This window comes from Camelus bactrianus, chromosome 3 (genome assembly GCF_048773025.1).
Source record: "Camelus bactrianus isolate YW-2024 breed Bactrian camel chromosome 3, ASM4877302v1, whole genome shotgun sequence".
Taxonomy (NCBI): Eukaryota; Metazoa; Chordata; class Mammalia; order Artiodactyla; family Camelidae; genus Camelus; species Camelus bactrianus.
This window is the reverse complement of record NC_133541.1, coordinates 55417310-55442208: the sequence shown is the minus strand read 5'-3', so window position 1 is coordinate 55442208 and position 24899 is coordinate 55417310. Positions and strand designations below refer to the sequence as shown.

At 35.3% G+C, this 24899-nt stretch overlaps 1 protein-coding gene across 7 annotated transcripts in view; it reads right to left on the bottom strand.

The window, feature by feature from the left end:
• Positions 1-24899, bottom strand: part of MSH3 (mutS homolog 3) — a 137733-nt gene that overhangs the window by 52416 nt on the left and 60418 nt on the right. For all 7 annotated transcript variants that reach the window (XR_012505431.1, XM_045512313.2, XM_045512310.2 and 4 more), the window contains exons 13-16: positions 16708-16840; positions 6211-6398; positions 5308-5476; positions 217-281 (exon numbers count right to left, since the gene is read on the bottom strand). Coding sequence is in view for 6 of the 7 variants with exons in the window: in XM_045512313.2 (XP_045368269.2) it covers positions 217-281; positions 5308-5476; positions 6211-6398; positions 16708-16840 (555 nt within the window). In the remaining variant the exon portion in view is untranslated. The remainder of the gene's footprint in view (positions 1-216; positions 282-5307; positions 5477-6210; positions 6399-16707; positions 16841-24899) is intronic.

Sequence of the window (24899 nt, the reverse complement as noted above, 5' to 3'; positions counted from 1 at the left end):
CTACAATGTATTTTTAAGGCGGGGAGGGTACAGCCCAAGTGGCAGAGCACATGCTTAATGTGCACGAGGTCCTGGGTTCAATCCCCAGTACCTCCTATAAAAATAAATAAATGGATAAACCTAATTATGTTCCTCCCCCAACAAAAAAAAAGGAAAGAAAAAGGTTATACAAAATTAAAATACATATATATATATAAAATGTATTTTTAAACTTACCTTCCAACCTTAACCCAATCAGTTGGTATACAAGAAACAGCAAAATTCTTTATTTCAATCATGAACTAAAATGAATACAAATAAAGGTTAGATATTTAAATGATTAATCATTATATTTTAAAATTTTCCTTAAAATTGTGCTTAGTAGTGTAGCAAATATTATTCTAAACATTCAAAGTAAACACAGTATTGTTATTGAGAGAGCTCATATATGTACAACCAAATATTATTAATTAGGGTTTCAATACCTGGGATAAAGTATAATTTGTATTGAGCAAAAAATCTGTAATAAAGGATATAACTTGGTGCTTTAATGTTGATAACATTGTTGCATTCATACTACGAATAGTGATTTTTCTTTAACGATCTCTTTCAATTGTTAGTACCCACTTAACTTAAGAATTCTATTACTCAGTAATAAGACTGAATTTCCAAGTAAATAAAAATTTTAAATATTTTATTATAAGATGTTAAGCTTGAGATATGGTCGATCCCTTATTCTGAACTGAAGAGGATTTATTATAACAGTTTTTATCCAAGAAAACTAAGTCCTGCAAAAGTATCCTCATAAAAAGCAATGACTTCCTCAGCAATTAAGGGAGGAAGGTACTTCCTCACATGATTACTTTCCCTAGATTTTGGTTTATATGAACCATGTCTTTATAGATCCACCTGTACTCTACCGGCTCCTCTGAATCAGCCAGCAAGCAGTGAAACCACTACTTCCAAAATATCTTGCATTTCTAGCATGACTTGTATATCATCCCTTCTTCCTGCTCACTTTCCTGTATTACTGCAATAAAATTCAATGTTTTATTTAAACAAAGAAATAAGCAAATAGAAAATAGACTTATTTTTGTATGAGATGGAACCCAGAAGCTCTATGGCTGCCACTAATTTCAAGATGGCTTACAGGAGCTTTTTCACATATGTTTACAACATTTCAGATATTTATAATGTGTGTATAATTAATAGTATCAGCCTGGCTCTTGAATTTACTTTTCTATTAATAGCAACACAGTAGCTTTCACATTAATTATAATAGGAATTAATGGTTAATGCCAAGATTTTTCATCCTTAGCAAAGACTTTGTAATTAATAATGTCCTCTTGTATAGAGAGGAAATTAACACAATTTCAAATCTGACATATCCAGCTAGAGTTAAGGGTAAAGAGTCTTAAAAATTCCCCTTTGGCTAAAAAAAAGCAACTGAGGGAAAAAATCCACAAAATAAGTTATCATTGATGAGAAAGAAAATCACTTTAAGAGTATGCTAAAAAAAATTCTGCTTAAATATTATTTTGAAATGTTCTATGAGAAGACATATTGGTCTTTTTACAAAATGGAGGAGCTATGCCAAAGGCAAGAAGTAAAATTCAAGACCGTATTAGATTATTAATATTTGAGTCTGTGGCCATGCCACCCCAAATGCGCCCCATCTCGTCTGATCATTAATATGCGGGAAGGACACGTATAACACAGAGCTCCACAGGAAATACTGCCTAAGGGATAATGGAAATTTTGAAAAGAAACTAAAACTGCCTCAACGAGGCTTCTGGGCAGCCAGCTAGGCTGGGGTACTCAAGTTTTTCCCTGTAACACCACAGCACATCAGCTCTGGACTCACATCCATGCCTCACAAATTATCAGCTGCCACTGCCACAGCCCTCCAGAGCACCGCGAATAGTTTGGACCATAACCATTCAATCTACAAGTATCCAGAGTCTACTCTAAGAACCATTACAGCTCCTCAAACAAGCCAATATAGAATGGAAAAATTAGGAATCAGGAAAGCCCACGTGGACCTCCCGCTTGGTAAACCTCAGGGGTCACTTCCTCAGGTGCTGGTCCTGTGTGTCCTCTTCTTTTCAGCCTGTGTTTCTCCTTAGAACTGTCATCAATTAGCAGTTTTTTTTTTTTTTTTCTGTTCTACACTAGCTACGGAATAGAAAATTTTCCATTTCCTTTCACAAACATTCTAAGAATGAGCTGACAGGCCTTTCGTTCAGAGACTTTATTGCTAATGAAAAAGGAAACCAGCAAAACTTGGAAATCAACATGTATCTCAGAAATCTTATGAGGCTTCTCAAAGCAATTTCCCTTAGTCAGTTCGTGACTTTGCTTCTTAGGTGTTAACGTGAGAGGTCTGTCTTGATTCATTCTAACAATCCCTTATATTCTTCTGCTGGGATCCAGTTCCAACTTGGTTAAATATCAGATATTGTTACTCAAACTACAGCCCGTGGGATCACTGAGCTGGTATCATTGCTGAGTTTGCTGAAATTCTTAGCTCACTCCAGAAATTGCTCTCTGTTTTCTCCAAGACCACACTTAACCCATTCCTACTCTTCCCTCTTTTCTTTCTCATTCTCTCTTAAGAATTCTCAAATTTTTTATGTAGATGTTAAGACTTAACAGAGAATGCTTTCCATGTCTTAAACATGCTAAGCAGAGATGTGGATATGCTGCGAGTTGTGAATTAATTATTGTTTTCCTAACGATTTTCCCCCAATATTTCTTTCCTTTTCCTTAAGACTACTACTAACCAATGCTGCCCCAAATCCAAATATCACCCCATGTTCATTCCATATTTGTTTCAAGGTTAAGAGACAACTCTCTCTATACATAAAACATGAGAGAGACTGTCACAGAAGCAGTGAATTAACTATGTAAAGGTATGTAAGTTTCTGCTTTCATTATTTTCTTTCTTTCAGTACTTTCTAAACAAATACGTACAGAGTTAGACACAATAATTCACCATAGTCAATAAGGCTTAGTATTCTAATGAGCACATAAAAACTAGGAACTAAGGGGAAAAAAATGAATGTTGCCAAAAGTAACTCTGGCCTGACAGTCTATTTATTTTAACTACTAACAATAAGATCTATGTACCACATGGGGTTGCTATAACAGGTCTTTAAAAATCTATTACAAAAGTTCTATTTATGGAAATAAAATTTCAGACAGAATAGAACAGTATAAAATAAGAAACATGTATATAAAACAAAAGGTTTTCCTTCCTTTCTTCTTCACTTCTCAGAGTTAATCATGTTTGACAGAGTCTGTTGTTAGATCTTCAAGTATCTCTAAATTTGCTGATATCTTCAGTATAAATAAACAGAATTTGATTATAACACTGCTGACTATTAAGAATTCATGTGGTGTTTGATTAGAATCACTAATTCCTCAAAAAATGTTATAAAAGCGATTCTGTACTGATGTACTATTAAGATTCTAGAGGTTTTAGAAAACTAACAAGACACCTTTTGTTAAAAACTAAGAAATTTCTTGCCTCAAATTCATCACCTTTACCTAGTACGGATTAAGAATAAAAAGATAATTTATCTTCCTTGCTAATCCTCTGTAATCCAATTACTTGATTTCCATGCTGTGCATTTTCTTAAACATCTCTGCTATATGGGTAAAGAATAACTAATCTACTATCCCTTAGGAATTCCTAATCAGTTTTCTCCATTTTTACTTTAAAGCTGCCAACTGAATTCGGGGCTCTCTTTCTAAGCTTTATTTTAGTGTTTTAGTTTGAATAGTATCTAAAATCTCTGGATTTTATTAAATAAAATCTGTGATGTTGATAATTCCTCGTGTAGAGTGAAATAATGACATGGTATAAGGATTGGAGTCAGGCTGACCTAGGCTGGAACTGAGTTTTTTCTAACTTGGGTAATTTATCTTACTACCCTAAGCCTCAGTTTTCCTTCCTGCAAAACTGGAAAAACCCCTTTCTGTATTGTTACATGGATTCAATAATATATGCCTGTTACAAGGATTCAATAATATATGTAAAGCACTTAGCACCATTCCAAACTTAATAAGTGTTTGCTAAATGGTAACTATATGACTATTATTACAGCATGTACACTCAGCTTTCCCCACTGTAATACCAGGTAACCACTTTTCTACTACACATCTTTTATTAATGTATTAAGCAATTTTGATCATTTCATTTTCAACAAGTAGACCAGAACAGTGGTGCTGAGGTCACTTCTCACAGTCATAATTGCATAATGAAACCAAGAGATATTTGGTATTTGCCTGTTCAGGGAGGGCTGAGAAGTACAGATATTGTAAAATCATTTTTCTGTTATATAGAGCACTATATGGAATGCATTATGAAGTCTCAGCCTGAGTATAAATAACATCTTAAGTCCAGAAGACAGGCTAACTTAACCAATGGTCCATTAAATTAATATACATTTCTAAAAAGATTATAATTTAATGTAGACTTTCTTATTTCAAATAATCATATAAATCAACACTGCTGGCTAAACAGATAAAGTGATCTAAGTATTTTAAAAACTGATTTGAAATTAAGCCTTTCTCTCAGTTGGAATCTATACTTTATCAGCCATACGATGCAATGCCTCAAGTACTCAACCACACTTAAAAAAAAGTGTACTTCTTCTTGGTTCTCATTCAGATATTAATATCAAACTTTAAACAGAAGTACACATAACAAAAACTACATTCTAGACAGCACCATAATATTATGCAAGGCTCACTAAATGTAGGTTTTCACTACATACATACAAAGTTTTGGGGTTTTTTTTTGTTTTTGTTTTTTGTTTTTGTTTTTTTTAGTAGATACATTCCTTCAGAAGGAAGCCTTGCCATTTAATCACTTCATGATCTAATTAATGTAGGTTGTTTACTTTGTATCATTTCATCATCTGTAGGCCAGGAATCAAAGACTTACTTCTCTCTCCTGGATTTAGGGTAAATGAACTCTATAAAGTTATTATTTATAATAGTCAAGCATTTCTATAACATAATTTCAATAAGTAATATTAAAACACATGTAACATTAAGATGCATGATTTCACCCAGAGACTAAAGTATGAAGTAAATGAGCAAACAAAATGCTGTTATTAAAGGAAAATTCTTATCAAAACAAGCTATTACAACATATTCCTAAGGAACAAAATAGAAAATCTGAAAAAAACAACAACAACAAAAAACACCCACAACAAAAAAAACAACCTTTCATCCTATCCTCAGATTTTGATTTACATTTTAAAATCACTTCCCTACTTGAGGAAAACTAACACAAAATAAAAGTGTGTTTGACATTACCTCCTGTCCTGAGACTGTCACATATTGTGCAGAAGGGTTTTTGAGTATTTTTCGTATTTCTTGCAAATGTATTTGGATCTTATAAGTAACTTCTTGAATTTCATCCTTTCTCTTTTTTATTAAAGGGAAATCAGAAAGGTCACTGAATAATTCAGTTTTATCCCCAGACCTAAAAAAATGAAAAAATGCAAATACATATATTGAACCACATTACTTATATCAATTATCAATTCTTTTTCATAGCATAATGAAAGACCAAAGGGTGGGAAGTCAGGAAAACAAGGTTGTAATCTCAGCTCGTTAACTAAATATTTATGGGTCAGTTTCTTAATATCTTTGAAGAGAGACAAAATTTCCCAAAACATCATTTTTGTTTTTCAAGTTCGTGAGTCTCACGGTGAAACCAAGAGATGAAATTAAATATTTGTAGTTTATTCAGAAAATAAACACAATGTAAATACTGTCAAATCTTTTTTCTTATATATAGAGTTCTTTGTGTGATGAATTGTGAAAAAATGACTACCTCTAAACGGATACCTTTGCTTCTGTAGTTTCTGAATATAAAGCAGATCATCTCTAGACATCTAGCAAATAAGCATAAGATGCCATCTGCCATCTGTTTTTAGATTAATAAACTGCTACTGTTTGCTCAGCCTGGATTTTATCTTTTCATCACCTGACACCTGGAGAAGTCCTACATTTGTTCTGCATGACAGAACTGCCTGAATTTTAGGCAGCAAAGTGTTTTTTCCAGCTATAATATAGAGCCTCTAGTATCCAATCATATTTGTACTTTTACATGCAACTTCTCCCATTACTTCTAGGGAAGCTTAACCATCTACACATCAAATGGCAAATACATTACTTTCACCGCTAGAAAAGAACTAAGAATCTGCTACTTACTTGGCAGCTTGTTCATTAAGTATCTTTAAGTAACGGTCCACTGGACTGAGGAGTTCGGGAATTTCTAAAATAACTGATTGGAGCAACTCTGACTGAACAAAGGAATTAACAGCAGGTACCAATGTTTGAAATTCTGACTTCAGGTAATACAGAGTTTTGACAATCAGGAAGAACTCTTGGGTAGAACACTGAAAATAGAAATATTTTTTTACCTAAATAGCATAAGATACATGAAAATGAAGTTTAGTCAGTGGTCCTTTTAAAGTTAGAATCAGAATAAAAGAAAATTTTAATGTATTGTATAAATTAGTTAATTGAAATCAAATACTGTTGATACCTCCTAAATGTTAAATCAGTAGTTTAAACATTTTATAAAATAATAGTTTAAAGCTATAAAGAAAATAACCTGAGTCAGGGATAGGAAAGCCAATACTTGCTTGGTATTTTAAAATTTAAAACATTGACCATATAACAAAAATTGACCATATAACAAAAAATACAGTAAACAATGTCACAAACAAAAAAGAACAACTCTGGGGAAATAGCTGCAAAATACAGATAGAGCGATAAAGGGCAAAATTCTCCCTCGTATAATGAGGTTTTGCAAATTGACATATGAAAGGTGAATAATCCAAAGAATAATGGCCAAGAAAACTGAATATGCAGCTCATAGGGAAAAACGTCCAGTAAGCATATGATTAGCTTCACATATAATTATGAAAAGCAAATTAAAATGACAAGGTAGTGTTTTTCACTTATCAGAATGTCAAAGATTTAAAAGTTTGATAATAGCTAAGTCACACAGGGTATGAAAAATGACATTTTTATATACTATTAGTAAAGGCTTAACCTTTTTGAAGAGCAATCTGTCATAGATTCGTAATAAAAAGTGCATATACCCTTTGACTAAACAATTGCATTTTTAAGAATTTAACAAAATACGTTTCACAAGTAGTGAAAAAATATGTGTATTTGAATATTTATAGTAGCAGTGTTGATGATAATATTAAAAAGTGACTAAAAAACAAATATCTAGCAACTGAGATCTTATTAGGAAAAACTCATTCAATTTAACACTATAAAACAGTTAAAAAACTAAGATGTCTGTAAATACTGATGTACGGCTTGATACGGAATTTCATATCAACATATATTGAATATACACAGTATATTTTTACACTATGTACTATATATGTATTTACACAGTAAAATTTCATTTGTGATTCTTTAAATTATATATATTATTCTACTGAAATAAACGCGTAAATTGAAAATTTCTGGAAAGGTACACATGTAACTTACTCCAGTTACCTCCGGGTACTGGATATGCTGGAGGGTAGTAAAGGGAGACTTTCTACACTTTATTTTACATCCCTGGATGCTGTTGTAATTTTCTAACATGACATGAATAATTTTTTTTTGAAGTTTTGGATAAAGAAAGTGACTCAACACATGCATGTGATTTCACTCTATCTTGAAGCTATAGTCCAGGATTGTTTAGAAAGAAATGAAATCTCAAGAATAATTAGGAGAAAAAAATAATAGCAACAGCCCCTTCAAAGTTACAAAGTAAATGGACAAGTGGTAATCGACTTGGAAGACTCAGGATATCTGAATCTCAAGCAGATCATGAGGAAAACTAGGACCCAATTTGAGTTACACCAAGAATCCTAAAAGACTCTGGAACTGGTGGCATAAATTACCTTTGGAAGTGGAAGCTGTGGGTAGGGGAGTTGGGGAGGGGAAAAAACAACTGGTTGAAAGTGAATTCAAGGGGGAAGAGTATAGCTCAAATGGTAAAGCGCATGCTCAGCATGCATGAGGTCCTAGGTTCAATCCCTAGTACCTGCTTAAAAAGATAAAATAAATTAAATAAATAAATAAACCTAATTAACTACCCCCCCCCAAAAAAGAAAGTGAATTCAGCAGCCATTAAATCCCTCAGTCCCTATTCCTCGCCATGCCACCGAGCAACCACCATTTTCCTACCTTACAGAAGACTACAGGTGACCACTGAACAACATGGAGGTTAGGGGTGCATACCCTCCACACAATAAAAAATCTGAGTATGACTTTATAGTCAGCCCTCCGTATCTGTGGTTCTGCCTCCAAGGATTCAACCAACATGGATCATGCAGCATTATTAATACGTATTTAATGAAAAAACTCTGAATGTAAGAGGACCTGAACAGTTCAAACCCATGTTGTTTAAGGGTCAAGCATAATTTTATTTTCAAGAGAAAGTAAAACATGGGTATCTCAACTAGCTTCAGGTACAGTGAAGGATGAGTGTACACCAGAATTAAGGGATTAAAGGAATGATTGCGAACCGAAAGCTGAGATTCCTGGCTATCCCTATTTAGCTCCCAGAATATTGACAGCCATTTAGAAGGCCAAAAGAATCCCTGGGGAAATCTCACAAGCATAAGAGGAAAAATTCTAACGATAGCATATAGCAGGAATTCTCCCAATAAATGAACCATCAAGGTCACTCTAGTTCACCCCCTATTTTGCAAACCACATTCAACTACATAGATTTTGCTATCAGCATTTTAGTCCTCCACTCTTTAAAGATGATCAGATTAAAAAGTCTAATGAAATGCAAAAACTAAAACAAATAATCAACCAATCAATCAACCAACAAATACAAGCAAGAACAGAGCCTATACAGGTAGAAGAAAACTTCTAAAAAAGAAATTGAACAATATCCTCAGTTAAACAGAGAATATTGAAATAAGAATATTGAAATAAACAGAGAATCATGAAATAAGAATGACATGCTATTTTCTTTTAAAAAAGAACTTTCAGAGAACAAGAAAACAACCAAAATTCATAGAAATTGAACTTGAAAGCAGAAATAAAAAATGCAACAAAAGAGGTAGAAGATCAAGGTGATAAAATGTCTAAGAACGCAAAGAAAAACTGTAAAGAGATGAAAAATACAGAAGAAGGTTTGATAATCAGTCCAAGAGATTCAATCAACTCAAATAATAGAGTTGCAGAAAGAAAGAAATCATCAAAAAAAGTAATTCAGAAAAATTTCCCAGAACTTGGTTGCCAGATTAAAAGGGCCCAATACAATGGATTACAATGGAGGATAAACAAAACTGGTAAACCTTTAGCCAGAATCATCAAGAAAAAGAGGACCTAAATTAATAAAATCAGAAATGAAAAAGGAAAAGTTACAACTGACACCACAGAAATACAAGGGATCATAAGAGGCTACTATGAGCAACTATACGCCAACAAAAAAGGACAACCTAGAAGAAATGGACAATATCTTAGAAAGGTACAATCTGCCAAGACTAAACCAGGAAGAAACAGAAAATGTAAATAGATTAATTACCAGTAATGAAATTGAATCAGTAATTTAAAAACTCCCAACAAACAAAAGTCCAGGACCAGATGGCTTCACAGGTGAATTCTACCAAACATTTACAGAAGGGTTAACATCTATTCTGAAACTATTCCAAAAACTTTCAGAGGAAGGAACACTTCTGAACTCATCTGATGAGGCCACTGTCACCCTGATACCAAAAAACCAGACAAATATATCACAAAGAAAGAAAATTACAGGTCAATATCACTCATGAATATAGATGCAAAAATCCTCAACAAAATACTAGTAAATCAACTCCAACAATACCTTAAAAGGATCATACACTATGATCAAGTGGGATTTAACCCAGGGATACAAGATTTTTCAATATCCACAAATCAATGTGATACACCACACTAACAAACTGAAGAACAAAAATCATATGATTATCTCAATAGACACAGAAAAAGCTTTTGATAAAATTCACCATCTATTTATGATAAAAACTCTCCAGAAAGTGGGCATAGAGGGAAATACCTCAACATAATGAAGGCAATATATGACAAACCCACAGCTAACATCATACTCAATGGTGAAAAGCTGAAAGCATTTCCTCTAAGATCAGGAAGAAGACAAGGATGCCCACTTGCCCACTCTCAGCACTTTTATCCAATACAGTTTTGGAAGTCCGAGTCACAGCAATCAGAGAAAAAAAAAGAAATGAAAGGAATCAAAATTGGAAAAGTAGAAGTAAAATTGTCACTGTTTGCAGATGACATGATACAGGAAATCCTAGACACTACCAGAAAATTACTAGAGCTCAACAATAAATTCGGTAAAGTTACAGGATACAAAATTAATATACAGAAATCACTGGCATTTCTATACACTAACAATGAAATAGCAGAAAAAGAAATTAAGGAATCCACCCCATTTATGATCACATCAAAAAGAATAAAATACCTAGGCATAAACCTACCGAAGGAGGCAAAGGACCTGTACTCCAAAAGCTGTAAGATACTGACAAAAGAAACTGAAGGTGGCACAAACAGATGGAAAGATACATCATGTTCTTGGATTGGGTGAATCAATATTGTTAAAATGGCCATACTATCCAAGGCAATATACAGATTCAATGCAGTCCCTACCAAATTACCAATGACATTTTTCACAGAACTGGTACAGAAAACTTTTAAAATTTGTATGGAAACACAAAATTCCCTGAATAGCCAAAACAATCTTGAGAAAGAACAGAGCTGGAGGAATCATGCTCTCTGACTTCGGACTATACTACACTACAAAGCTACAGTAATCAAAATAGTATGGTCCTGGCACAAAAACAGACACATAGATCAATGGAACAGGACAGAAAGTCCAGAAATAAACCCAAGCGCTTATGGTCAATTAATCTGTGACAAAGGAGGCAAGAATATACAGTGGAGAAAAGACAGTCTCTTCAATAAGTGGTCCTGGGAAAACTGGACAGCTACCTGTAAAAGACTGAAATTAGAGCATCCTCTAATACCATACACAAAAATAAACTCAAAATGGATTAAAGACCTAAATGTAAGGCAAGATACTATAAAATATAAAACTCTTAGAGGAAAACAAAGGCAGAACACTCTTTGACATAAATCAAAGCAGTATTTTTTTTCAAACCAGCTCCTAGAGTAATGGAAATAAAAGCAAAAATAAACACATGGGAACTAATTAAACATAAAAGCTTTTGCACTGCAAAGGAAACCATAAACAAAACGAAAAGACAACCTACAGAATGGGAGAAAATATTTGCAAATGACATGACCGACAATGGACTAATTTCCAAAATACACAAACAGCTCATACAGCTTAATATGAAAAAAAACAAAACAACCCAATCAAAAATTGGGTAGAAGATCTAAATAGACATTTCTCCAAATAAGACATCCAGATAGCCAACAGGCACATGAAAAGATGATCAATTTAGCTAATTATCAGCGGAATGCAAACCAAATTACAATGAGGTTATCACCTCACACCAGTCAGAATGGCCACCATTAAAAAGTCTACAAATAATACATGCTGGAGGGGGTGTGGAGAAAAGGAAACCCTCCTACACTGTTAATGGGAATGTAAATTGGTGAAGCCACTATGGAGAACAGTATGGAGGTTCCTTAAAAAACTAAAAATGGACTTACCGTATGATCCAGCATATATCCTGAGAAAACTATAATTCGAAGAGATACATGCACCCCAGTGTTCACAGCAGCATTATTTACAATAGCCAAGACATGGAAGCAAACCTAAATGTTCATCAACAGATGAATGGATAAAGAAAATGTGGTGTATATATATATACAATGGAATACAACTCAGCCATAAAAAATGAATGAAATAATGCCATTTGCAGCAACATGGATGGATTTAGAGATTATCGTATTAAGTGAAGTAAGTCAGACAAAGACTAATATGGTAACATTTATACGTGAAATCTGAAAAAACAGATACAAATTCTATCTACAAACTAGAAACAGACTCACGGACATAGAAAACAAACTGTGGTTACCATAACGGGAAATGGGGGAGGGATAGATTGGCAGTTTGGGATTGATGGATACACATTACTATATGTGAAGTGGATAAGCAGCAAGGACCTATTCTATAGGACAGGGAACTATATTCAATTTCTTGTAATGAGCCGTAATGGAAAAGAAACTAAAAATGTACATATATGTATGTAGTATGTATGTATATGTATAACTGAATCGCTTTGCTGTACACCTGAAACTAACCATGTAAACAGACTATACTTTAATAAAAAATAAGAATAAAAAAAAACCTACATCATGGCAAATCATCATAAATTTTAAAATACTGAGGACAAAGAGAAAATCTTGTATTTCCAAAAGGGGAGAAAAAATGGGGAAAAAAGTCACAGAAAGAATCAGGAAGCAGTATGACTTCAGACTGTTTAACAATTATAGTAGAAACTATTGAAGAAGACAATGAATACAAAATTTTGAAGGAAAATAATTTATAGCCTAGAATTTTATACCCAACCTACCAATAAAATGTGAAAGTAGGAAAAAAAAAAAAAAGACATTTCCAGACATCAATGTTTCAAAACATCTACATCCTTTCTTAGGATGCTTCCAGAGAATGAAGGAATAAACCAAGAGGAAGTCATGGAATACAGAAACAGAAGAGTCAATTCAAGGGAAATAAAGTGAATCTAAGAAAATAGCTATTCAATCATTATAGAGGGCAACGAGTCCAGGATGAATCAGGTCAGATGGCTCAGGAAAATGAAATTAACAGACTATTTGATGAAAATAAATATCATGAAGTGAGAGGACAATGCAGGCTTGAGTGAGTAAGTCCACATAATAAATAGTGATATACATAAAATGGGTGAGTGCTGACAACATGTTTAGAAAGACAATTATTAACTATAAGGAATGAAGTAAATTATGCAGAAAAATGTGAAGTTAGGTCCAACTGAACAAAAGCTGAGTTTGAAGTCATATTATAAAGCACCTCTTCTCCAAAGAGGCCACTGTTTGCAGGGAAAGATACACATAGGAAGCTGCACTATTTGTATAAATGCGCAGCCTAGAAATAATTTATAGTCTAGAATCGGCCAAGAGTCAATTAATGATATATTGTAACAAGAGTAAAGAGCTAAAAATAAACATTTTCAATAGAATTTTTGAATAATAATCTCTTATAATCACTGTAATTTGTTAGGCAAGAGAGGGATTAATTTTTCACATTCAGGGGTTTAATTTTTCATGCTCAGGTGTGATGCAAAGTTTAAGTCAGCAACAGAAGCAATGTGAAAACTGGAAGTGCCTGCAATCAAGCCCTAAGTGCCCATAGCAGGGTGGCTGTCAAACTTCTTAAGTAAAGCAACTCAACGGAGCATCAAGAAAGCGGAGGATAAGAGTAAAGCAGTTGCTGCTGGAGTCACTCCTGTTCAGCCCCATTTCCAGCAGCAAGCTTCTCTGTGGAAGAGCTTTAGAACACATGCACAAAAGCAGGAGCGGGTCCTCACAGGGCTGGAAGAACCCTAGCCTAAGCCCCATTACTGAAAACACGGCTTTGGGCTTCTGCTAGTCTCGCTAAGAAACTATTCTTGCTTACAAAACTCTGGAAACACTCTCCCTTCAACATTTATCAAGTGCTACAATCCTTTACATGTATTCACCAACCTCAGCAGTTATACATCATTTTCTTACAAAATAGTTATTGAGCAGTTAATACAGATTCCTATGACTAGCACTATTTCCTAAGATTTAAATTTGAAGTCTTACTATCAAAAGAAATGTTTATTTTATTTCAGAGTCAGCCTATTTGGTATCCTCTCTTATTATCATCATAAAAATACCTATTTGTCCCTGTTCCAGGGCACTTTCCACACAGCCAGATGGCCCAGGCTTACCACTTCCACTACATCCAAACAGTGTTTCTTACCATTTTGAGAATTTCGCATAATTGGCACAGTCTGTACCCAGGATATCACTCACCATTTGGTGCATACAGCAGAAGCTTACTTAGAGTAATTTAATGATAAAGAATAGACATGTGTTTGATGTGTGTTCCAAGAGCCAGCTAACTAATCTGTAAAAATTTGGTTTAAAGCATTCAGACTTCCTAAAGTTGGTCTGTTACCAAATCATTTCTAATCTTCACTTTTCAACAATCTTTAGGCACATTCTTGTGTAAACATTAAAACAGCAATAAGGAATAGCTTCTGAGTGAGTCATAAGCTCCTTTACTAAAGTACAGCTTGAAACTAAAAGTCATTCCTGCTCTGCATATTGGTTACTTTCAAAATGAATTAGATTCTATACCATATATCTCACTTACAGGTGGAATTTAAAACAAACAAAAAAACCTGAATTCATAGATAACAGAGCATGGGTTAGTGGTTGTGGCGGATAGGGAGTGTGGGCAAAATGTGTGAAAGTGGTCAAAAGGTACAAACTTCCGTTGTAAAATAAATAAGTCCTAGAGGTGTAATGTACAGCATGGTGACCACAGTTACTAATACTGTATTATATATTTGAAAGTTGCTAAGAGAGTAGGTCTTGAAAGCGCTTATCAGGAGAAAACAAAAAAACTTTGTAACTATGCCTGGTGAAGGATGTTAACTAGACTTTAACTAGACTTACTGCAGTGATCATTTTGCCACATATACATAAATAAATCATGACATTGTATACCTGAAACTAAAGCTGTGTATCAATTATACCTCAACTTTTTAAAAAAAAAAGAATTAGATTCTGACATTTACCAGAGTTTTTAGACTTTTATGAATACACAAACCTTATGAAGTGCAAATATCAAAGTCTGGTTTACAGAGAAGCAGGAAAACATAACAGAAATCACAGTGGCATGGAATGATGATGCCATCTTGATGCCTTGGGTACTCTGACTCAGCTCTTTTGATTAGCAATTGATAATTTTTTCAGCTTTGCTCCTATTTTCTTTTGAGAAAAACAAAAATCTCTAACATCTGCCAGTGAATCCTTTCAAGTAGTGAAGGCAATGTGTTTGGCAATCTGTTGCTTGATGAAGGGAAATAAGCACTGATTGTCAGCCACTGGGACAAGGATACCAAATAATAAATGATATGACATCCACTCTGTAACCTCAAAAAAGTCAACTGCAAAACTTTCAACTACCAGGACAGCCTCTGCTATTGCTACCAGAACAACAACACAGTGCACCAAGCAATGGTACAAGAGGCTCCACCAATCCCATAGCCAACTCACACATTTTTCCCCTAAGGATAATTATTTCCCCATTTCAGCTTGTTCTTTCTCTTCAAATTTAGCCAAAGCATATGGAACAGTTACATAAGTTCCTCTTGGGCACTGCAAGTATTCTCAGAAGCAGTACTTATTATTCTAGTAAACCTTTGTGGGGGGAAAAGTCCTAAAAAAAGGTAAAGATATATGGGAAAAAAAAAAAAAAGAAAAAGACTAATGTTGGACAGAGCTAATGTTTGTGCACATAAAAATTGTTCTACAGTAAAATTATTAAATTGGCAAGGATTCACACTTGGGCAAAAAAATAAAATTTGCTTAAGTAGGGGATAACCAGGAAAAAAATGCAATGGTATTCAAAACTGTTACCATATAAAAACTGGTAGAGTCTAAAAATGTAAGCTACTAAAAACCAAATCAGAGACTCTGGTTTAAATATGAATTCTGTCACTTACTAACAAGTTACTAACCCTCTTCTTAGCATCATCAATTTAGCCAATGCAATGCAAGTTGCTGTAGCATTATATACAGTAATAAACATAATTTCCCATAGGTAAGAAGATAAACCTTCTCAATCTCATTAAGTTTTGTTTTTACAAGGAAAAAGTGTCTCATGTATGTTAATGACTTCTGCACTTGGTAAAATACTATAAAAAGTTTATTAACAATTATAAATATAACTAACTGATAACTTTTTAAAATCTTAGATATATTTTGAAGATAAAGGAAATTATTTCTCTAAGTTTGGAAAAAATCTCGCTTGCTATGGCTATGACTTAAACTGTAAAGCTTAAGTGACGAAACTCAAAAATAATGCTTTTCACTTACTTTCAATATCCAAACTTGTCTGCATATTAATACCACCACAAATATTTTACTAGCAGACTCTTCCTTTGGTTAAGTCAAACAAGAAGCTGTTCTATGGTCAAAAGAAATACAGCTTCTCTTTTTAAAAGTAGCTAATCTAGGAAAATTTCCTGGTTTTTACTTATTTATTTGTTTATTTAATTGGGGGAGTAATTAATTTTTTTAATTTAATTTATTTTTTAATGGAGGCACTGATGATTGAATCCAGGATCTTGTGCATGCTAGGCACGCATTCTCCACTAAGTTATACCCTCCCCTCAACTAAATTTCCTATTTTGATGATGGTCCACAGTCTGAGGACAAACAGAAGAATGTTCTACATTGTAACAGAAGGGACCCATGTGTTGCTGTAGTTAACAGATGTGGGCAAACTTTACTTTTTATAATGCAAAAACTGGACTAACCTCAATTTGGGCAAATTTTCTAAGGATTCTCTCATGTTACCTGCAAGATTTTACAAAGTAAAATAATAAAGCCTTAAGGAGTTTCTCTTTAACATCTGATGTCCTCAAGGTGAAGAATATTATTGGTTTTAATAGATTTCATTTCTATCACACTTACTCTTTTGTGATAAATGCTACAGAGGCCTCGCTCTAAGTCGGGCAATTTACGTAGATAATTTTCTATGTGACCAAGCACACTGGATTCTGAATGGAGAACTTCAGATACAGCATCAAGTCGAGCATTTATTTCCCTGTGAGAACAGAGTAATGGCAATTATCAGATACGTTAGGAACGCAGAATGCAGACATTTCCCACTCTAATGGCCAGCACTTGACACCAGCCACTTAGAAATACACAAAGGAGACTCTTCCTCCTTATCTCTGGCCCTTCCCTGCCCCTTATCATTTGAATTTAAGATCAGGAACCATGCAAGGAAAGTCTTTAGCTATATGGGGCAGAGACTGGTTCCTTAAGTCTTCCTTTCCTCCAGGACAAACGCAGAAACTACATTTCCCAGTCTCCTCGGCAGTTAGGTATGGCCGTGTACCCAAGTTCTAGCCAATGAAACGTGGGTAGGAATGATTAAGCCACTTCTAACCCTGGCTCATAGAAACCTCCCATGAATCTTTCACATTCACTCCCCCCGCCGCCACATTCACTCTTTTCCCCTTTGTCAAGTGAATGGTGAGCCCAGGGCAATTCTGTGAGCCACCTGCTAATTCTGTCAGCCTGGGTCCATGAGCAGAGCAGAAAACCCTCCATTCCCACATTAGCTACCAAATGAACTTTATGTTAGCAAAAAATTAACTTCAAATGTATTTAAACCACTGAGATTGAGGATTTATTGGCTACCGTTGCTTGTATACCTGGCTAATATAATAAGTCTACAGTGGGCAGCTGAATTTTCTACTCTGACAAATGACTGACCATCTCAGTCAAAAAAACAATCCATCCAGCTAACCAACTGCTCTGAGAGAAGGCCTGGTGGTGCTGGCTGAACTGATCAACTGTCTAACTGAAACAGGATTAGGCACATAGCCTGAGCCAAGAAAGTACTGAGGATAAGACATCAGGAGACACGGGAGGCCAGTGCTGCAGGAGTTTATTAATGACTACACCCAAAGTAATGGGCTGCTGGGGAAGAAATGGTCAGACCCGACCAATGTAACATGGAAACCTGACTGACAATGTGCCCTAAATGAGCTGTGGCCCCTCCATCATGTATACATATCAAATACACTAGGTATACACTGGCCATATGTGGTATTAAAGACTGCATTGTTAAGTTTGAGATGTCTGATATCCAGTGGATAACGGGACTTTGGTAAAATTTTTTTTTTAATCAATGAACAAACACACGCAAGCAAATCAAAGAATGAACTGACATTTGCAGAGAAATGAGGACATCAGCTACTGAATACCCTTTTGTCTATCAAAGTCCTATTGATACCACACACACTGATGTGAAGGTCTGATCTGATGATGAAACCTTACATCAGAATCCTGCCTAGATGAGTATTTTGCAATTAGTTGAGTGATTTTACCTTTGTTTTCCGTGTAACTATCCTGTAAGGTCGTGCCCATTCACGATATGGATACTAACTTCAGGTCTCATTTTTGCTCCATTTTCCTCTGGCTCATCCTCCACTATGTAGAACAGGCATTTGGTTTAACACAACAAAGTAGAACAAGCCAGAGCTTCGTAGACACACAAACTGGTTTCTCCATTCTCAGTGGGTGGCCTCTTAAATCTATTCACTTTCTTTCCATGTCTGCTGCCACTACACTAGTCTAAGTAAAAATCATTTCTCACAAGACTACTAAAACAGCCTCCTCACTTTCCTCCCCACATGCACTTCTGTCCCTTTTTCCCATCCATTCTCCAGACTGTAGCCTGAGAGGTCTTTCTAGAACCCAAATCTGTTCATGCCATACCTCTACTTTAAGCTCATATCAATGACTTGGAATTAATCTTAGATTCAAATCCAGAATCCTTAACTGACTCATAAGACATTTGATCCCTGATCACCTCACGAGTCTCACCTCAGATCACCTGTCACTTTATTAAATTCACTCTAAGTTGCAGTCAGACTGAACTCCTTCCAGTACCTGGGTCACTCCAAGTTCTCTGACATCAGGGTGTTCTCATTTGCTACTCACTCTGCCTTGAAGACTCTTGTCCCCTTTCTTACCATCTACCTGCTTCTACTCTGTTTGGCAAACTTCTACTCACCCTTCCTCTGAAAGGGCTTTCGAGACTTACTAGACTAGATTTAATCCTTTGACGTCCCTTTCCATACCCCTCTCTGTTTTCTTTCCTTGGTGGAACTCATAACTGTATACTAGTTCTGCACTGTCTCTTCCACTAGACAGTAAGCTCAGTGAGAACAGGGAACAATTCTTCATTCTCATAGTTCTGGGATCATGATACATGTTCAATAACTAGTTGTTTAGTTCAATTCAATTTAATGCCAAAGGCTACAAATAAAGTAAATCAAGATGAGGTGAAAATATAAAAAATTAAATTTTCTATGCGTAAGCTTGTTGTGATAAAATAAATCAATGTCTTATCCTAACGTTTACCCAAAATGCTACACAAATATAAAGTTTTACTTTAATAACTCACTTGTGCATAAATGAAAGATGACACCAATGGAAAGAGACTAAGCTGATGCTGCAGATGGTATGAGGACAGATAAAACAATGCCATCTGTGAATGTATAAGACAGCCAGATAGCTACTCTCTCAAAAATTATAAAGGCTGTCTGAGACATGGAAAGATAAAAGCAAAAGAGATAAATAAAAACCTAAATCATATTTATGAAGTATTCCGGAAGACTTTTTAAAAAATATTTTCTGGGAAAATATAAAGGTAGTGGCTTTCATTTTAGGCTCACGACAAGTAGCACAGACAAAAGCACGTTCACTGTGAGTCATTTTCATTTTAACCCAGTCTTCATTTTGTTGGGGAGGTAACAGCTCAGAGGTTAAGAATTTGGACTGAGAAGGCAAATGACGTCAGTTCAAATCTAGGCTCTACCATTTTCCAGTTATTTAGCCTTGTCCTAGTTTCTTCATCTGTAAAATGGGAATAGTAAAGGTCCCTAATTCACACAGAATTGTTGCATTAATTCAATAAAACAATACAGGGGTGGGAGTATAGCTCAATGGTAGAGCATGTGCTCAGCATGTGCAAAGTCCTGGATTTAATTTCCAGAACCTCCATTAAAAAAAAAATTCCAATAAATCTTTAAAAAAAAAAAAGAAAGAAAGAACTAATACATACACGCACTTAGCACAGTGCCTGGTACATGGTAACTACTCAATACTCTGTAGTTGTTGCCATCCTCATTATTATAGTAATCTTTATTTGGTTACAAAATCTGTTTGATAGGTACTACAAAGAACAGCACAGGGGAGGGAGAAATAGCACTCAAAATATAAGCTTTAGTTAGACAAGTTTTAAGGCATAGCTATGCAAAAAGGTATTTTGTGCAAAGTGAACAAGGAAGGATTATATTCGAAACCTAGTCCTGGGATCTCAAGTGCTGAATATTACTGCTAGTGATGACCTGAAGTACTGTGCTGATTGTTAGCAAGGGAACTGAGAAGGAATGCCATAACCAATTACAGATGTCTAACATGGTCAGGAAGAGGTGAGAAGGAGAGATGGTGTGTGACACTGTTTACTGCAAATGTCTCATCACTGGGGCAGCTAAAATTCCACTTTAATATCCTACAAGCAGATCAGAATGCAAATGAATAAAAATGACTTCCAGTCAAGTTTTTTAAATAAAATAGCTTGCATACCTTAGAACTGTTCTTTAATTAGCAGGTGTAAGAAGACTTTCCAAATAACTGTAATAAAATAATAAGCCAGACCACCAGAAGAGAAAACAATTATTTTGGTAAAATCAGTGAGAGAGATGTGGTGATTGTGACAGTCAACAAAACAGGAAGTAGCACTGTTAATTAAATGATGCTAAAGATATTATTCCCAGATGCCCTACAGTATTCTACAATTGATCTTACCACATGACACCTTCTAAACAAATGAAAAGAGGACACCTGAGTCATTCGTTTCATTCCATATGACAAAACACAATGGACCTGTGGTCCTAGAGATGATGAAGATTCTTTATTACCACCAAAGATCCAACGACTAAATGTGGGTGTCAACAGGAGTCCTTCACATTTGAAGGTGAACTGAGTGATGACGTTAGTATCTGTTGCGTGTGGCTGCCACTTAGAAACACAGTGTGTGACCCATAGCTACTGCTATTGTAAGGACATGTGTTGAGTCTACCTACTAGTTGCTATTTGTGGAGATGCCACTATAATTCTAACACAAGGTTATTTGGGGAAGGAAAGATGAAATACTGGGGAGAGGTTGGTTTTTTGTTGTTTGTTCTGATTTTTTACTGAAAAGTTTGCTCTAAAGACAGATGACATAAAATGAGTAAATTAAATTCAGACATTAACACGTTAGTAACGAGATATGGCTAAACCACCTACCCAAACAGCTTTCTGGTAGAAACATGAATCACAGGCCTTCTCCTAGGGCCTAACCATCATTACTTGAATCTATTAGCTATGCCTTTCACATACACCATTATTCATTCATTCGATGAACAATTACTGAGAGCTTATCAAGTACAATAGCAGAAATAAAAGACGGAAGGTGAAAGTGTGATAGTAGGAGCTAGAAAGGGAAGCAGGGAACAGGTCATGAGAGTAATGCAGACCACATAGGATCCAGACCTTATCCTGAATTCAAGAGGAACCAATGGCTAATGTTGGAAAAGACAAGAACAGTGACAAAAAGACTGGTTAGAAGGCTGTTTGAGTATTCCAAGGGAGTGACCTTGATGATCTAAACTCAGTTGGAGGATATAGTCATGGAAAGAGCACATAGTTTGAAGAGATGTTAGAGAGGTAAAATTAATAGGAGTTGTGACTGATTAGATAAGGAGGCAAGAATATATAAAGGAGAAAAGACAGTCTCTTATTCAATAAGTGATGCTGGGAAAACTGGACAGCTACATGTAAAAGAATGATACTAGAACATTCCTTCACATCATATACAAAAATAAACTCAAAATGGATTAGAGACTTGTATAAAGACCTGAGACCACAAAACTAGAAGAGAGCATAGGCAGAACACTCTGCAACAGAAATTGTAGCAGAATTTATTTTTAGATCTCCTAAGGGAAAATAAATAAAAGTAAAGATAAACAAATAGGGCCTAATTAAACTTAAAAGCTTTTGCACAGCAAAGAAAACCATCAACAAAACGAAAAGACAACCTACTAAATGGGAGAAAATATTTGCAAATGATATGACCAGTAAGGAGGTACTATCCAAAATATAAAAACAGCTCTTATCAAAATATCAAAAAAAAAAACAAAACCAACTATCAACCAGATTAAAAAATGGCTAGAAGACCTGAATACACATTTTCCCAAAGGATATACAGCTGGCCAACAGGCACAAGAAAAAATGCTCAACATCGCTAATTACCAGAGAAATGCAAATCAAAAACACAATGAGGTATCACCTCACCTGTCAGAATGGCTACCATCAAAAGTCTACAAATAACAGAAGTTGGAGAGGATGTGGAAAAAAGGGAACCCTCATACACTGTTGGTAAAATTGTAAACTGGTGCAGTCACTATGGAAAATAGTATGGAGGTTCCTCAAAAAAACTAAAAATGAACTACTATGTGATCCAGCAATTCCAATGTTGGGTATATATCCAAAGAAAATAAAAACACAAATTCAAAAAGACACATGCACCCCAATGTTCACAGCAACATTATTTACGATAGGCAAGAGATGGAAGCAACCTAAGTGGCCATCAACAGATGAGTGGATAAAGACAATGTGGTATATATATACACAATGGAACATTATTCAGCCATAAAAAAGAACGAAATTCTGCCATTTGCAAGAATGATAAACAAATATCAATCATAGTAAGTTTTATAAAATATCTAAAAATGATACAAAGAGCAATTTAGATTAGGAGATCAAAAAAAGCCTCTCTGAAGAAGTAACACTTTATAATAAGATCTCAAGGTAAGGAATTAGCCACATAAAAATTGAAGAGAAAAGAAAGAACATTCTAGATAGAGAGATGACCAAATAAAGAGACCACAGATGAGAAAAAGCTTTGGGATGCACAGAAACCAAAGGAGGCAAGAGTGACAACAAACACATGAATGAAAAGGGGAATCAGACAGAAGAGTCATGCTCAAGAATTTTAATTTTATTTGAAGCATGATGGATAGCCAATAAAGAGTTTAAGGCAGGGGAGTGACATAATTCAGTCTTTATGTTCAAACAAGAGATCAGTCAGGAGGACAGTGCAGCAGTCAAGTGGGAATTGATGGCAGTTTAGATCAGGGTGACGGCAGTCAAGATGGCAAGACATGCAAGGACTCTGGATTTATTTTAGAGGTAAAGGCAACAGGACTCAGTATTAGATTGGATGTGGTTGTCAAAAGGAAATGTCCAGAATAACTCCCAGGTTTCTGGCCCAAGCAACTCATTAGATGGAGGGGCTGGATCCTAGAACAGGGAAACCAGGAGGAGGAACAGGGATGAACATGTTAAGTTTGAGATGTCTGTGATACACCTATGTGTTTAGGAATCCAAGTTGACTATACAAGTCTGGAGAACAGAAGAGAGTAAGGGCCAGAGACACAAATTTGGGATTGTTTACCTTTTGCTGTTCATGGTAACGGGAATAGATCAGTTAGTTCATAGGGGTAGAGGAGAGGGTAGGAGAGAGTGAGAAGGTAAGAGGAAGAGAGAGGAGGCTAAGGGAAGGAAGAAAGCTGAGCTCCTAAGGTTCAGGCCTCAGGAACCCCATCATTTAAAGGATACAGAGAAGATGAAGAGCGAGCAAAGGAAACTGTGCTGCAGCAGCCAGCAAACTAAGAGGGAAACTAAAATGAGTAGAAGTTACCATTTTAGAAAAAGGAACAGGCTGTACAAAGGTCCAGAAATAAATTACACCTCAGTGTGTTGTGAGAACTGTAAACAGTAGACAGCAAAATATAATCAGATATACACTTTAAAAAAAAATCTTTGGGTAATGCAGATAGAAATAAAGAAGGGCAAGACCAGAGGCCTGGAGATGCTTAGTTTCTTCAACAAACAAAAAGCCTTTCATGAAGACTTTCATCTGACTGCCTTTCATAAAAAGTGATTTTATAAAAAGGCAAGATGATGTAACACTAGCCCTTGCCAAAGATTCAATGTTTTCATCATTGATTAAACAGTTCCTCCACTAGAAGGGGAAGAACTGATTTCTCAGATTCCCTTTGTGGTTAATAATCTGCTGTTCTCCACATGTGTATGCAAACACATGCACATGCATGTACGTACACACACACACACACAAACACACACACACAGAGCTGTATTTCCAAGAAATCATTATCTCACTGAAGGAAATGCTTCATTTTCAATTTGTCTTGCAAACACAGATTGAACGTTTCCTGAGGCAGAGATGTTCCAGCAGATGTGTGGGTCTGGAGCTGCTGGAAATAATGGTGACTAAGTCATCGGCAAATGAGTTATAGGAGAAGCCATGGCCACAGATAAGATTCCAAGTAGTGCTGAAAGTTAAGAATCAGCCCCGGAGGGAACTACGGGTAACATCGACATGTAAGGTGCAGGCAGAAGAGGTACCCATGGAGAAAATTCTGAACTTACTTTGGTTTAATATTTCAAGATACAGAGGAAGGTACTGAATCTTGAATACTTATTTTAAGATGACCAAATCTGCCTTGGAAATTAATATTTTACCTAAAGTTTTCTGCCCCTATCAGATATTTACAAGCAGAATTTGTGTTTTGGGACTTTCTGACAAAACCAATAAAGTACATATGGTGAGTATATAAAACACTGACAAGATCATATCAACTCAAAGAAACTGAAGAAATTCGAAGATGGAACCTCAAAAAAAAAATGAATTCAATATAACTTATTTAATTTTAAAAGGTCTTAGGACTAATGTCTTGCCAACATGACATGCATTTATAAGAACGGGCCAGTGACCTACAATGAAAAATCTTAACTAAAATTAGAGAACTGATAAAAAGCATAGGTCTCAACATATAAGAAAATATAACCTATTTAGAAAAGGCAGTGTGGTTTTAGTAGAGTAAAATCCTGTCTCAATAACCTAAGTGCATTCTTTGAATCAGTCTGTAAATATAGGGTAAAAACACTTTTACCTTATAGAAAGTCATTAGAAAATTTTGCACCAAAGAGGCCATTTTGTAGTGGGAACGGAAAAT